Genomic DNA, 16,406 nt, shown 5'->3' with positions numbered 1-16,406 from the left:
TGTTTAGTTTGTTTATGGACTAAAGACTTATGTTTTATCATAAAGCTTCAAACAGACACGGAAGAATGAATGAACGTTTCAACTTTTTATTAATGAATAAGCAATTAAAAGCAAGAGTCTTCATGAGACTTTTTACATCAAATGTACAATATAAAGATTACAACTCTTCTTGTGGGCACCATTGACAACACGACATGCTCGTTAAAAGCCTATTGGCAACCAATCACGTACGCGACCTAACGGAGATGTTCACGATCCTCCGCCGATATAAAATGAAACTCAATCCCAACAAATGCGTGTTCGGGGTTGAATCCGGGAAATTCCTCGGATACATCGTCAGCCGACGAGGGATAGAAGCGAATCCCGAAAAAATCAAGGCACTCCTTGAAATGAAGTCTCCAAGACGAGTCAAAGAGGTGCAAAGCCTGAGCGGTTGGGTTGGTGCTCTGACACGCTTCGTGTCTAAAGCCACCGACAAGTGTCAACCGTTCTTCAAAGCTCTAAAGAAGACGGACAGCTTTGAGTGGACGGACGAATGTGAAAAAGCCTTCCAGGAAATGAAGGCCTACTTTGGGTCCCCACCATTCCTCTCTAAACCGAGAGAGGGCGAGATGCTGTACGTATATCTCGCCGTCTCTGAGAGAGCTGTAAGTGCTTTTCTTGTCCGCGAAGAAGATAAGGTCCAATGGCTGGTCTACTACGTGAGCAAAGCCTTACTCGACGCGGAAACGCACTACACCGAGATAAAGAAACTTTCTCTGGCTCTCGTAACGGCAGCTAAGAAGCTACGTCCGTATTTCCAAGCTCACCCAATCGCGGTGCGAACCGAGCATCCGATCGGTAAAGCTCTTCAAAAGAGAACATCGACTCGCATGGCGATTTGGTCCCAAGAATTGAGCGAGTACGGGATTGAGTTCCACCCAAGAACGGCAATAAAGGGGCAGGCCTTAGCCGACTTTGTGGCAAAATTCTCCTATACTCCCGATACGGGAAGAGCAGAAAATGACCTAAATGATGACGCATTAACTCGGAAAAGAAAGGTTGACCCGATGGGTCCCATCTGGGAGTTGTACGTAGATGGAGCATCTAATGCTCGAGGGGCTGGCACCGGAATAGTCTTGATTAACCCCGACGGGGAAAAGTTACGTTACGCCCTCCACTACGGCTTCCAAGCCTCCAACAATAAAGCCAAATATGAGGCGCTCATTGTGGGAATAGAGCTAGCGCAGAAGCTTGGCTCTCATAACCTGCGAATACACTGCGACTCGCAGTTGATCGTGAACCAGGTTAAAGGGGATTACACTGCCAAGGAACCTAACATGGTTGCATACCTGGCTATGACAAACTCCAAACTCGATGCTTTCTCTTGGTTCGAGATCCAGCAAATCCCGAGAGAACAAAATTCAGAGGCTGATGCACTTGCTCGCCTTGGATCTGGCATCGACGAAGACGGGTTGGGGACCGTACGCATTGAATTTCTCCCACGGCCATCCGTCTCCCGAGACGAAATCGGGACCATAGAGGTGGCATCTCAGCCAACTTGGATGGACTCAATTGTCGAGTTTCTGCAAAGAGGGGAACTTCCTGAAGACCGCAAAGAAGCCGATAAGCTGAGGGCCTTACCATCCAAATACACGCTCCGAGAGGGTGTGCTGTATAAGCGCGGTTATTCAACACCGTTGCTTCGATGCCTTAATAGCGTTGAGTCGACCAAGGTCCTCCGCGAAATACATGAGGCCATCTGTGGGAACCACGCCACTGGAACTTCTTTCGCGCTCAAAGCGCTTAAGCAAGGCTATGTCTGGCCTACCATGAAGCGAGATGCTTGCGAATGGGCAAGGCGTTGCGACAAATGCCAACGCTTCGCGGATATCCCGCGACAGCCACCGACCCCATTAAGCAGCATCGTCGTCCCGCCTCCCTTTGCTAAATGGGGCGTGGACATCATTGGCAAGCTCCCTAGAGCACCGAGGCAATACGAATATGCCATAATCGCCATTGACTACTTCACTAAGTGGGTAGAGGCCGAGCCGCTTGCCAGAATAACTAAAGCAAACACGACAAGCTTCATCTAGAAAAGTATCATATGCAGGTACGGTATCCCCGCCTCGATTGTGACCGACAATGGAGCACAATTCGACAACGCACGAGTAAGAGATATCTGTGATCAACTAAAGATCAGCAAGACCTTCTCCTCGCCGTGTCATCCTCAGGCCAATGGCCAGGTCGAAGCAGTCAACAAGACTATCAAGAGCAATCTTAAAAAGAAGCTCGAAGACAGAAAAGGCGCCTGGGCCGAGGAATTGCCATTCGTCCTATTGGCTTACAGGACGACCGCGCGAAACGGCACCGGCGAAACGCCATTCTCCCTCGCATATGAGATCGAGGCCGTGGTTCCTATCGAAACTGAGACCCCCACATTACGAGTCGATACATTCGACGAGGAAAACAATGACGAGGCCATGCGACTGGAGTTGGATTTGATCGACAAAAAGAGATCGAAAGCATTCAGACGCCTCGCTGCACAGAAGCACAAGGTCGAAAGATACTACAACTCCAAGATCAAAAGGCGAACCTTTGCCGTCGGAAGCCTTGTACTCAGACGAGTTTTCCAGAATACACAAGTTTAAGGCGCCGGCGTCCTAGGCCCAAACTGGGAAGGCCCCTATAGAGTCCGAAAAGTCATTCACGACGGGACATACTACATTGAGCACACAGACGGAACTCCGATTCGCCACCCGTGGAATGCGGAACACTTGAGGCAGTACTACCAGTAGCTAGCGTTCCCTACGTTTTATCGCTTTTATTTCCCATTTTCAATAAGGCCTACGAGCCAATGTTTTAGGACTTTAAATTTCTCGCAAATGTTTCGCAAACGTAATAAAATTCGAGTTTTCCATTTCAAAATTCGTCTTGTGCAAGTTTTCCGGTTATCAAAAATTAAAACTCATAAACTTAAAACTTGGGGGGGCTAGCAACGGTAAGGAAACCCTAAAAAAGAACACGCTCCACCAAAAATATTTAAGACGCCTACATGGCGCATTAAGACGCCTATATGGCGCACCTAAGACGCCTACATGGCGCAACCAAGACGCCTACATGGCGCACCTAAGATGCTTACATGGCGCACCTAAGACGCCTACATGGCACACTAAGTCGCCTATATGGCGCACCTAAGACGCCTACATGCCGCACCTAAGACGCCTACATGCCGCACCTAAGACGCCTACATGGCGCAAGTAAGATGCCTACATGGTGCAACCAAGACGCCTACATGGCTCACCTAAGACGCGTACATGGCGCACTCAAGACGCCTACATGGCGCACTCAAGACACCTACATGGCGCAACCAAGACGCCTACATGGTGCACCAAGATGCCTACATGGCGCACCTAAGATGCCTACATGGCGCACTCAAGACGCCTACATGGCGCAACTCAAGACGCCTACATGGCGCAACTCAAGATGCCTACATGGCGCATTCAAGACGCCTACATGGCGCACTTAAGCCGCCTACATGGCGCATCTAAGACGCCTACATGGCGCACCTAAGACGCCTACATGGCACGACCTAAGACGCCTACATGGCGCACCTAAGACGTCTACATGGCGCATCTAAGACGCCTACATGGCGCACCTAAGACGCCTACATGGCACGACCTAAGACGTCTACATGGCGCAATCCGGCACACATAAGGTGCCTACGCGGCATGACTGACTCGCAGTTGAAAAAATTTACAAAATGTAAACCATCCAAGCGGCTGGTGCGTCTGAAGTGAGATCCAGCTGAGATAAAAGAACTGGCAAGACCGTTGACACATACACTTGCCTATCGAAACATGGCATGACAAATGAATGAGCAAAAACGTTCATAAAAATAAATAATGTCTCTTAAAAGGAAGCGCAACTACCCCAAAAATCCTAGAAAGCAAGCGCTAAAACAAGTGCGCTGAAAGGAAAAACCTAAAAGAAAGCATGCGCTAAACACTTGCGCGGGAAAAACAATAAAGTAAAATATATCACTCGGCGGGATCGTCGCCAATAGGATCGGCCCCGTCGAGTGGTGGGAACAGCGAGTCGAAGAAGTGGAAGGTGACCTCCCCAGAAGCATTCTCGGTAGCTGTGGCGTCCCGACACTCCACCGCCGCCGCATGTCTCGCTTCTTGACCCCGACGTCGAAATTGTCTTATAGTTCGGACGCGAGCTGATGCGGTGCAGCTTTCTCGGCGGTGACCCGAGCCACTTCTGTTGTCAATGGTGCCCACAAGAAGAGTAGTAGTATCTATTTATGTACATTTGATGTCATATAGTCTTACGAAGACTCATGCTTGTAATTGCTTATTCATTATTAATAAAGTTGAAACGTTCATTCATTTTTTCTTTGTTTGAAGCTTTATGATAAAACCTTAGTCTTTTAGTCCATAAACAAACTTAACAACTTACGAAGAGACAAATGTAGATTTGCATGAACAAACTCTTCGTAGTTTGCTTAAAACGATATATTCGCAATCTTAGGGTCAAAGGACTATTGACCTCAGTATGATTGTTAGAAGAATCTATGCCAACGGCGAAACAGATGTCAGGTCTAGTGCAAAGCATAGCATACATGAGGCTTCCTACGGCAGAGGCGTAAGGAATCTTCCTCATGTCTTCAATCTCTTGTGCAGTCTTGGGAGACTGGTCCTTAGAGAGTGAAACTCCATGCCTAAAGGGTGTTTGACCCCTCTTGCAGTCTTGCATCGAGAAGCGATCCATCATCTTATCAATATAAGATGCTTGAGAGAGCGACAGGGTCCGGTTTTTCCTATCTCGAAAGATTTGGATCCCCAGAATGTACGCGGCTTCTCCTAGATCCTTCATATCGAATTGCTTTACCAGCCAGACCTTAACCTCAGATAACTTACCCACGTCATTACCAATGAGTAGTATATCATCGACATATAGTACCGGAAACACAACTTTGCCTTCGTGTATTAACTTGTAAACACAAGGCTCATCTATTGACTGTTCAAAGCCGAAGCTCTTTACAGTTTCATCGAATCTAATATTCCATGACCTAGATGTTTGCTTTAGTCCATAAATGGATTTAAGCAACTCGCAAACCTTGGTCTCTTGACCTTTATCCACGAAACCGTCTGGTTGAGCCATGTAAATGCGCTCGTCAAGATTGCCATTCAGAAAGGCTGTCTTGACATCCATTTGCCAGATCTCATAGTCGAGAGCAGCAGCTATGGATAGGAGTATGCGGATGGATTTAAGCATCGCGACTGGCGAGACGGTTTCTTCATAGTCAATCCCTTCTTGTTGGGTATAACCCTTCGCCACAAGTCGTGCTTTGAACGTCTCGACGTTCCCATCAGGACCCCTTTTCTTCTTGTATATCCACTTACACCCTACGGGTTTAATCCCTTCAGGAAGGTCTACAAGTTTCCAGACTTTGTTGACATACATCGAGTGCATTTCAACTTTCATGGCGTCAAGCCAAAGGTTTGATTCAGAACAAGCCATCGCTTGGCTATAGGAAACAGGGTCATCCATGTCGGAGACGGCTACGAGAGAGTCTCCATAAGACATGTACTTGTCAGGCTGTTGAACAGCCCTCCCACTACGTCGAAGTACTACTTGACGAGATTCTGATGAGTTAGGTTGTGTTTCAGTTGGGGTAAGAATAGTTCTTACAGATGAGGTAGAAGCTTCCTCACCCAACTTTTCTTCAAGCACAATTTTGCTTCTAGGTTTCGCATCCTTCATAAAGTCCTCCTCAAGGAAACGAGCATTCGTGCTAACGAAAGTCTTATCGTCCTCGGGACTATAGAAAGTAAAACCTTTGGTTTCCTTTGGATATCCTACAAACAGGCACAATTCTGACCTACTAGCCAACTTGCTAGTCTTTTGCCTCAGCACGTGTGCAGGGCAACCCCAAATTCGGATGCTGCCAAGATTCACTTTACGGCCAGTCCATCGTTCATAAGGAGTACCAGGAACCGTTTTAGACGGAACTTGGTTCTGAATGTAAGCGGCTGTTTCGAGGGCATATCCCCAAAAGGAAAGCGGGAGTGATGAGTAACTCATCATTGATCTAACCATCTCCATAAGAGTTCGGTTTCTTCTCTCTGACACTCCGTTTTGTTGAGGTGTGCCAGGTGCGGTAAGCTGAGAAGCGATACCTTTTTCTTTAAGAAAGTCATCGAACTCTCCAGACATATACTCACCACCTCGATCAGATCGAAGGGTTTTGATCACTTTGCCAGTTTGCTTTTCCACTAAAGCCCTAAAGACCTTAAATACGTTAAAGGTCTCGGATTTGTGTTTAAGCAAATAGAAAAACCCATATCTTGAGTAATCATCAGTGAAGGTAACGAAGTATTCGTATCCTCCACGTGCCTGTTGGTTGAGCGGACCACATACATCAGAATGTATTAGTTCCAGCAACTCAGTGGCTCTTCGACCCTTATCGGAGAAAGGTCGCTTAGTCATTTTTCCTTCTATGCAGGATTCACAAGTAGGTAGTGAACCTATTGCAGAGGCTTGGAGTGGACCATCCCTCACAAGTCTCTTAATCCTATCTAGACTGATATGACCAAGTCTTAAGTGCCAGAGGTATGTTGATTTTGTTAGATCGGAGGATTCAGAAAGTTTGATCCTCTTTGGCTCCCTAATTAGATCGTTATCTATTTCGGTGTCTAAAAGAGAAGGTTGAGTGGGATAGATGTAAAAAAGACCATTCTTCATACATGCATCAGTGACAAAAGAATTAGAAAAAGAAATACGAATTCCATTCTTTATAAACTTTAAATAATGATCTTGCTCGAAAAGTTGAGCAACAGATACTAGGTTTTTCCCAAAGGAAGGAACATAATAAACATTATTCAAATTTAAAGTTCGATCTTCAAAAGATAGCGTCACGGATCCCACAGCCTTCGCAGACACCACGCTCTCATCACCCCACTTGAAGCAGAAGTCGCCATCCTCTAAGCTTTTTCTTTTCCTAAAACCAGTCAAGGAGCAGCAAATATGGTTAGTAGCAGCGGAGTCAATAATCCACGATGATACATTATCAGCTACTAAACAGGCTTCAGTAACAAGTACAATACCTTTTGCTTTGCTTTTGAGGTAGGCGGGACAGTTCCTACGCCAGTGACCAGGCTCATTGCAGTGGTGGCACTTGTCTTTAGACTTGTCCACCTTCGGAGCCTTTGGCGCCTTCTTCTTCGTTTGAACCTTAGGTTGGTTCTTCTTCTCAGCATTGCGAGGTCTCTTCTTAGATCCAGAGGTGGAGGCAGTAGCATGTACTTCTCCTTGAGCCCTCTTTTTCTTAGTGAGTGTCTCAGCGGTTTGAAGTTCCTTCATGAGCTCGGTAACAGTGTACTCTAGCTTGTTCATGGAATAATTCAACTTGAAGGTATCAAAGGTTTCGGGGAGAGTTTCCAAGATCATATCTATTTTAGTCTCCCCATCAATCTCAGATCCAAGGATCTCCATCTCGTTGAGATAGCTAATGATCAGCATCATATGATCTCTAACGGGAATTCCAGCCTTCATACGACAGTTCATGAATTGTCGGACCGCTTGTTGCCTAGCTTGACGTCCATGCCCTCCAAACATCTCATGGAGATTGTAGAGCATATCGGTGGCAGTTTCGTAATCACGATGTTGTTGTTGCAACACATTGTTCATCGATGCCAGAATACAGCACCTCGCAATCTCATCGGATCGAAGCCAGGCCGCCAGGGCGTCTTTCTCCTCTTGCGTCGAATCATCATTCGTTTGAGGACAGGGGGTGGTGAGAACCCATTTGTGCTTGTCGACAGTAAGGACTATGTCGAGGCTACGTTTCCAGTCGACGTAATTGTCGCCTTCGAGTTTATTCGAGGAAAGAATGGTTGAGAGAGGGTTGAGAGACATATTGCCTATAAAAGTTGAAACAAGTTTATGATTAGTCTTTGGTTTAGGATTTAAGTTTTATTAAGACTTTTATAAAATCCAAAGGTGTTATAAACCAAACGATAATTTACTCCCTCAAGAGAAGGCCGCAAAAAATCTCATTTTATAAGTAAATGACACATCATTAATGCTAAGCCAAGATGTCAATACATCAATTTTGACTAGCCACCTTTTAAATTGGTTTGATCACTCACATCCTTTCGCAGAGCCTCAAGGGAGGATTACTAGGGATTGAGCCTAAGTGTGCAACCAACCACTTAGTCCAAACGATCAGCTTTGAAAAACAATCCCCCAAGGGGAGGCCTTGTCATCATTGCATCCCTCTCGGACGTAGCTCATTGAGCAATGATCGAAGCAATAACGCCTTGGAGTACTCACATTTAAGTGAGGGTCGCAAGAGCGGCTCTTAGTCCTACGTTATTGCATCTTTCATTAGTGTTGGGGATCGTGGGTTACAAACAACGAATATAACCCTCCCACTTAGTTTTTGGAGTTGGTTCATCGACTCTTTTAAGTTCGGAAACAGATTTCCTAGTTAGAGAGCGACAGAGCGGACAACTAGAAGAGAATCCTAGATCGACATGTTCAGAGCAGTATTAGTGCATAAAGGCACAAGGTACATACTTGATCTTTTCCTATTTTCTATTTTGGGAAAGTGCATGAGGAAGTGTGAACTTCAACTCACTCGAACACTTGAAAGTTTGAGATTACACATCATCCTTTTATTTTTCGGCTTGTCTACAAGGAGACCTCCTACTCAAATTTTCAAGAGCATATAGATTTTGAACATATGTGATATAGATATAGTTTTGAAAACATTTTGAAAATTTATTTGATTTGGATGACAAAATATTTTCAAGTTTGAAAGTGAAAACGGTTTTTAAAAATTCAAACTAGTTTTGTAAAAATTCAATTTCAATTAAACTTTCAAAAATCAAAACATTTTAATCTTACACATCATGTTTATAATCATATGAAAAACATTTTTGCTCAAGAAAATTTTCTCATTAGAGTTCTATAACTCATGGTAGTGGGGTTTGAAAATCCGGATTTCTAAAAAACTGGAGTTTCAGCAGCCGCGCACCTCGGAGTAAAATCGCCATATCTGGCGGTTCCTATGTCCTTTTGAGCCGAAACTGGTGGCATTGGACAGAGGACAGACAGAGCTTTAATTTGATTCAAGAATCATTAAATTACGATTTCTGAGCATAGAGTTATGCCACTTTTAATGCGGGTTCACCCCAGCTCGAAGAAAAAGAAATAAATTAAAGCTTAGTCCTTTTTAGGTGCGAAAAAGAATCGAGTGTAACGGAACGTTTTATGAAGGTTGTTAAAGCTTTTATTTGTGTTTTATTAGCAAGGTAATAACATGATATAAAAGAAATAACAACAAGCATAAAACGAATACGGTAAATAAAAGAAACTAGAAAGACAAGGTAACTAGTCACAAAATTTACCGAAATTTCTCAAACCTTTAAAACACGTTTTTCAATATCAAAAATTAAAAACTTTTAGAACTGATTCTAATGTGTTTTAAAAACATCCCAAACTCATAGAAAATCAACATGGTTTTTAATTTAAAGGTAAGAGCATTAAATTAAAAAAAAAATCTAAGATTACAATTCTAACTTGTCACAAAATTAGTAAACTTTCGAGAACGATTTTCAAGCTCATAATTTTAAAAACATGTACATGCTAATCTTTGACCATAGCTCTGATACCATTTGTTGGAATTGATCTAGGGTTTAAGAAAAAGATTAAACGCTTCGGGAAGCGGCGGAATTTTAAAAAATTTCTTTACAAGTAAAAACAGTTTTTACTAACCTAGACAAAGAGCAAGTACATGTAATTAAAAACTAATATGAGCTAGAAGTTTACTAACCTTTCTTGAAGCTTGAACTTTGAAGCAGCTTTTGGAAAGTTTGCAACGCTCGTCTCCCCTCGCAGCACGTCTCTCTTTCTTTCCTCGGCACCTCGAGCAACCACGATAGTTTCTATCACTAAATCACTCGAAATAAAAGGAATCAGTGAGTGGGCACTTTTAAACACTACGACTTAAGAACAAGTCTTGAAGTCGCAGAGCTAAACACTAGGTCGAGTGAGGACCTAGGTGCCAAGACAAGAAAAATCGAAAATAAACTAGAGAGAGAGAGAGAGGATTTTCGGCCACAAGTTCTAGAGAGGGAGTCTCTCAAATCTCTTAAACTTGGATGAATGAAATGTGAGGAAATGAGGCTCCTATTTATAGGAGAGGTCTCACCTTCAATAAGGTAGTTTCCTCTTCTATAGAATATCACATATTCATGAGCTAATTTCCCTATTTCCTACTTGAGACACACGGCCAAAACAAGTCTTCTAGAAGCCTTGATTTGTTTCCTATTTTGTTCAAGGCTTGCCTTTTCTCTAATGTGGCCGATTCCTTATGCATCCCATATGCAAAATTTGTTTCCTCTTTTTCTCTTGGCAAGTATCCAAATACATTTATGCACAAAATAAACTCTCTTTCCTTGGGTATTATGGGCGCCTATTCTCATCTAGAAGGAGCTTCTAGAAGCTTCTTCATTTGTTCATGACAACATGAGAAAAGCCCATTAAGAATTTTCAATAAAATTCTTATGAAATGAAATTAATTCACAAGGCCCAATAATCAAGTTATGGCCGAGTGACATTAAGTCATCAAATGAACTTGTCAAAAAATTTATTGACATTCATTTCATCATATGTCTCAAAAGACAAAAATACCCTTTTGACTATTTTCGTTCTTGTTTTGACTTAGCTTCCAGTTTAACTATTCCTATCGATGTGATTCGTGACAGTGACCTCATGGACCCAAATGAACAAAGCTTGAGCTAAACACTTGGACTTAAAAGTTCACAAACCTTTTCTAAGTTTAGCTTAATGCCAACTGACTCCACTAAAGAGCTGACACTGAAAATCTCTCGGTTCAAATGAATTTATTTTCTACTGAAGAATTCGACCTAATTATGATGAGCGGATCCACTGAATATTATCTATGTTTACCCTTCATGAATGTCATCAGCTAGTCGGGATTTACTAAATTACGATTTTACCCTTCTAGCTGTTATTTCCTCAACTCCTTTGTCGCTTGTGAATAAGTTAGAAACAATGTATTGACGAGGAGCTAACAAGTCACATTGTTTCATCCAAAAGAGTCAGGACTCAATTTGGACACTGGCCAGTTCATTTATTCACACTCCAAGGAACAAAGCATGAGGTGACATACATTGCATTTCAGCAATCTTGTGCATGAATTCCATATCTATGAGAACTTCACAAAGTTACTCATGACAGACTCACAACTTAGTACTTCACCAATAGGCCCTGTTCGGAATCACATAGTGAGTCCGAACTTTGACTTTCTTAAATGAGAATACTAAGGTGGGAAATGGCATGTCTCATTTCAGGATTAAGGTAAGAATGATGCAATTCATACATAGTGACTTCGAGACATAAGAGGTTAAATGGTTTGTTCTTATATTGTCTCTAGAAGTGCACTGGTCAATTCAGTACCTTCGGAAGATACCTAGAAGAACTATAGAGTCCCCAACTCTCAATGCCTCATAACCAGACATCATAGATTCTTCTAACAATCATACTGAGGTCAATAGTCCTTTGACCCTAAGATTGCGAATATATCGTTTTAAGCAAACTACGAAGAGTTTGTTCATGCAAATCTACATTTGTCTCTTCGTAAGTTGTTAAGTTTGTTTATGGACTAAAAGACTAAGGTTTTATCATAAAGCTTCAAACAAAGAAAGAATGAATGAACGTTTCAACTTTATTAATGAATAGATAGGCAATTACAAGCAAGAGTCTTCATGAGACTTTATCACATCAAATGTACAAAATAAAGACTACAACTCTTCTTGTGGGCACCATTGACAACACTAATGTTGTCGGTCGTTTTCGGAAAACCCGAGACGCCAAGAAGGTACGTCGCTCAAAGGGCTGATGGTCAGGCCTGAGGTCCTGAAGAGCGGCAAGCCTTCAAGCCCTTGCCCAAACTCTTGACTCCTTGAGTCGTGTCTCGCCCCTCGAGTCGAGACTTGATTCAGTCTCCTCGAGTCGAGCCTCGCTCCTCGAGTTGAGCCTTGAGTCAGTCTCCTCGAGTCGAGCCTTGAGTCAGTCTCCTCGATTCGAGCCTCGCTCCTCGAGTCGACCATCGACTCGGATCCTATCCGTCGAATAGATACATTCGTGTCATAAACCCGGAATGCAAAGCCCACAATAGCTCAACGGGCCCGGAAGGATGACGGTCGCGGTAAGCCCACGAAGATGCAGCCCAGCGCGCGCCGCGCTCGCTGCACTGCGCGCCGTGCCCGAGGAAGGTCGCACCGCGCACAGAGCGTCGCAGCCCTGCGCGCCGCGGGTCGCGCGCCGTGCGTGGTGCGCCGCTACCTCTTGCGCGCCTCCACTTGAAGATGTGCGCGTCCCTAGTCCCACATGGACGACGAAGGACCTTCCAAAGGTCCTCAAACACATAGATAAACCCCCTCTCACTGAGGGGGAAGTGATCCCTTCATCTCCTATCGATACGCTCGAATTCTCGCTCTCCTCTGCTTCTCTTGATGCCTTCTTTGGCCTGAAGCACTCTCGCAAGTCTCTCTCGTTCTCTGAGGTTCCGAAGCACTCACGGGGACTTCATGGACGTCGCTCCCTCTGACTGAACGCCCCCAGTGCTCAAGCACACTCCTAGGGTTCTCGACTAGAGTCCCCCTGCCCGTCTAATACGCTAGACGCGTACGGGATATCCGAAGTTCTGAGACGCCGCCGAGGACTCCTCCGCGCCCCGCCTCCTTCGTCGAGCACGCTTCCCCACCAAGGCTCCGCGCCTCACACTGCGTCTTACACGCCAGAACTACGTTCTGACCTTATCCCACACACGGGTATGTAGGCAGCCAACACACAAGGCACGGTCACTCCTCCTCCTCACCCATTCCCTCTCCCGAGAGGCGGGTTGATCGGAGAATACCTAGCTCGAGACTTTCGAGTTCACACTTTTGGCCCGGGTGCGATCACTTGGTCCGGCCTTGGATCGAACCGCCCGAGGTATTCAATAGTTGTTTATTTTCGCATGACAACAAGCACCATTGACAACAACATCGCTGGTGAAGCAGCCGTGCAAGTAGTAGACAAATTGCGAACTTCCCGCGATGTGTTGCATAAACAATTGAAGGAAAACTTAGCCAGGGCCCAGAATCAGATAAAGATGATCGCTGCTTAAACCCCAAGATCTACAAGCATTACTTTGGGCTGTTCCCAGTCGTATCACGGGTTGGACCAGTAGCGTACACCCTCGAATTACCCCCTGGGAATCGCATTCACATCACGCTTCACATCTCGCTTCTCAAAGCATTCAAAGGTGAGGCATCGAGAATGTCCTTTCCCCTTCCGGAAACAATGAGCCGGTCCTAACTCCGATAGCGATTCTAGCAGGCAGACGCATTCACACCGGCGCAGATTCGAAGAAGCAGGTGCTTGTACAGTGGTCCCACAGCCCACCGGAAGATGTGACTTGGGAGGACTGGGCCTCATTCACCAGCGTGTATGAGGTCACCGACCTTGATGCCAAGGTCGTTTTCGAAGGCGGTCCTCTGATACGACACCAACGCTCGAGCTGGACATGAACAAGATGACTTGGGCCCAAGATGTGGCCCAAACCGAAACAGAGGAGCTGCCTTCTTTCCAAAGCAAAGATAATCCTAGTCCAAAGAAGATGAAGCCCATTCGGAAGAAAAAAGAAGCCAGCGTGACTGGAGTCGTACGTTGAGAAGTAGGAGTACGTGAAGAGAAAAAGAGAGTCAGAGAGAAGGGAAAGTTTGGGGTCCTTTTGGTAATTCTGTTTAATCAGATATTTGGGGGTTTGGGGGTTACGTTTTGGCTATTTAACTCAAGAAATGAGTCTTTAATGGTTATGCAAGAATTATAAAACTGATTGTTTATTTTTGCATCTTAAGGAAGTTTATATTGTGCCTCAAAATACCAGTACGATATGAGAATATAGCTTTCTTTGTCCTTGTTATTGACTGCCATATCATCCTCTCGACTCGACAGTTACAAACCACGAAATTGCTGACTACGAAAAGCCCGATAATTAGACCACATGCTTGACGTATACTCTCGACAAAACACACTAAGTAGGGCTTGCCACCAAATAACCACTAGGGTGTAGCTTATCACACCACTAACTCCCATAAATTAATATTATCAATATTAGAGATAATCTCGCCTAAAAATTTATGGACACTGTAGTTTAATAGTCAACAAAAATATTCATGTTTTTGAAATAGCCAACACTTGTAACTTTTTGGAAAAATAGCCAAACAACATTTGTGACATAAGTGATAGCTAATAAAAATTACTTTTATGACCTTAGCTTTTTAAATTCGTCACTTTATATCCCCTATTTTTGAATTCATCACATTCTCTCTCCTACTTTCTTTCTTACATTTTTTTTTCAAAAAAACATAAAAATTCAATATATATCTCATATAAACTCAAAATTGAGTGATTTCAAATCTTACGGATTCGTGGCGCCGATATCTTCAAAAATAGATAAATCATGTTTGATCAAAAATCATATTTAACGCATCATGTTTACGTGTGTTTGTAATGATTTTTCTAAAAATATTCAATAAATTTTCATTTATTTCTAGATGATTTCCGAAATTTTTTAGTTATTTTCATATCCAAGACAGCAACGTGATTTTGTTACATCTATAATATTAAAAATTATTTTTCATCCAACACCAAAGTCTATTTTTAAAGATTTTGGCGCCACAAATCCATAAAATTTGGAATCACTCTTAATTTAGTTTATAAGAGGTAGATATGGATTTTTTAAATTTGGATGAAAAATATATTTGAAAAAAAGTATTAGAGATAAATTGACGAATTCAAAACAAAAAAAGAGAGAAAGTGACGAATATAGGAATAAAAAATTGCTAAATTGATTTATTGAGACTCTTGAAATTTTATTTTACTAATCCAACTGTCATTTGGCTACTTTTCATAATTTTATAAACGTTGGCTAAATCACAAACGTTAAGATTAAGATTCGTTAAGATTAAGTTTGCTTAGTTAGTTACGAATTTCAAATTTTATTCTTAACCATTTTGAGCCGGGTACCTTAGGTCGTCGCGAGACAAGATAGTAGTTGTAACTTTTTTTTATTTGTCTTCATGATTAATTCAAAAAATAAAAATTCCTACAAAAATTATAAAAATACGTAAGCAAAATACGAAATCGCGAATTTATTATGGTTTTTCAATTTTCGACACATACAGACTTACCGAATGTTCTAGTCCATGTAAAATAAATAAATCAATCAAAAAATTAAAAAAATCCACATTCTGATAATTTTTCTTTTGAAAATAAAGAGATTTCCGTTAAAAAATTTGCATTAGAACGAGTATAATAAAAGCAAGTGAAGTGGAGTTGATTGTATGATTTGCTCTGAGATTGAGAGTTTACTACTAAGGGGTAAATGAGTAAGAGACCTGGAACAAAAAAAAAAAAACAGGATATTGAGCTTAAGAAGAAGAGAAAGACAGGGTGCGGTGCGGAGAATTATGATGAGGAGGAGGGGCGGAAGTGGCGGATGTGGAGGAGGAGCATGGAGAGGGCTCGGAGGAAGCGGACGCACTGCGGGGGAGTGACGCGGTCGAGCACCCCCTTGACGGCCTTGAGCCGCACGCAGTCAGCCGCCTTCATGAGGCGCTCCAGCACGCCCACCATGCCGCCCACCACGAGGGGACCCCCGTCCGGGCGCCGCGACAGGTCCAGCACGCGGCGATCGGCGAGGGCCACGTGGTGCCGCTCCAGCTCGCGGTCGAGGCGCTCCTCGTCGGCGCGCACGCGCGACAGCAGGTGGTGCAGGGCCGCCGCCTGGGGGTCCGACACGGCCACGGAGGTCAGCAGGCGGAAGATGGACGACGGTTTCCACCCTGTGACCCACATCAGCGACGCCTCCAGAGGGGAGGCCCACGGCGGCGCGTAGAACGCCACCACATCCTCCCTCGCCGCTGCCCACTTTGCCGTGTAGTACGCCTTCACGTGGCACGTCACCCTCGCTATCACCACCTCGTCCTCCTCCTCCTCCTCTTTCCGCCGCACCAGATCTTCTAGCTGCACCTCCCACCTGTCCAAGAACTCGCAGAACTTGTATTCCACTTTGCTCTTCCTCATCCTTTATCACCCTTCGCTACGTGCTGATCCTTCCTTATATACACACGCACATGAGGGACAGAGAAGGGGACACGTGGAGAGACAACCCAGAGCCACGACGCGACCTGCATGCGCGCCTCCTCCTGCTACTCTTCTTTCTTGCTTTCATTTACACAAATCGATTCAGCTTCAATTTCAACCGAAGTTTATGCGTGTGAATGAGTGACCTCCTCCCACCTGTGTCGCTTACCCTTTCCACGTGCGAACCCGACTGC

The 16,406-nt window shown here is 44.0% G+C and overlaps 1 protein-coding gene across 1 annotated transcript; it reads right to left on the bottom strand.

The window, feature by feature from the left end:
• Positions 1-15,534: 15,534 nt before the first annotated feature.
• On the bottom strand, positions 15,535-16,152 carry LOC149384605 (transcription factor-like protein). The gene has a single exon (XM_089625314.1). The coding sequence runs from the start codon at positions 16,150-16,152 to the stop codon at positions 15,535-15,537; it is 618 nt and encodes a 205-aa protein (XP_089481440.1).
• Between the last annotated feature and the right edge of the window lie 254 nt (positions 16,153-16,406).

This window comes from Urtica dioica, chromosome 9 (genome assembly GCF_054948205.1).
Source record: "Urtica dioica subsp. dioica isolate 48M chromosome 9, U.dioica_male_clone48M_v1_H2, whole genome shotgun sequence".
NCBI classification, from domain to species: domain Eukaryota; kingdom Viridiplantae; phylum Streptophyta; class Magnoliopsida; order Rosales; family Urticaceae; genus Urtica; species Urtica dioica.
Note: the sequence above shows the minus strand (reverse complement) of the source record. Positions and strands in the feature narration are given on the sequence as shown.

What these genes read in the sequence shown, in the direction of transcription:
- LOC149384605 (XM_089625314.1), bottom strand. Translation starts at nt 16,152, where the DNA reads ATGAGGAAGAGCAAAGTGGAATACAAGTTCTGCGAGTTCTTGGACAGG.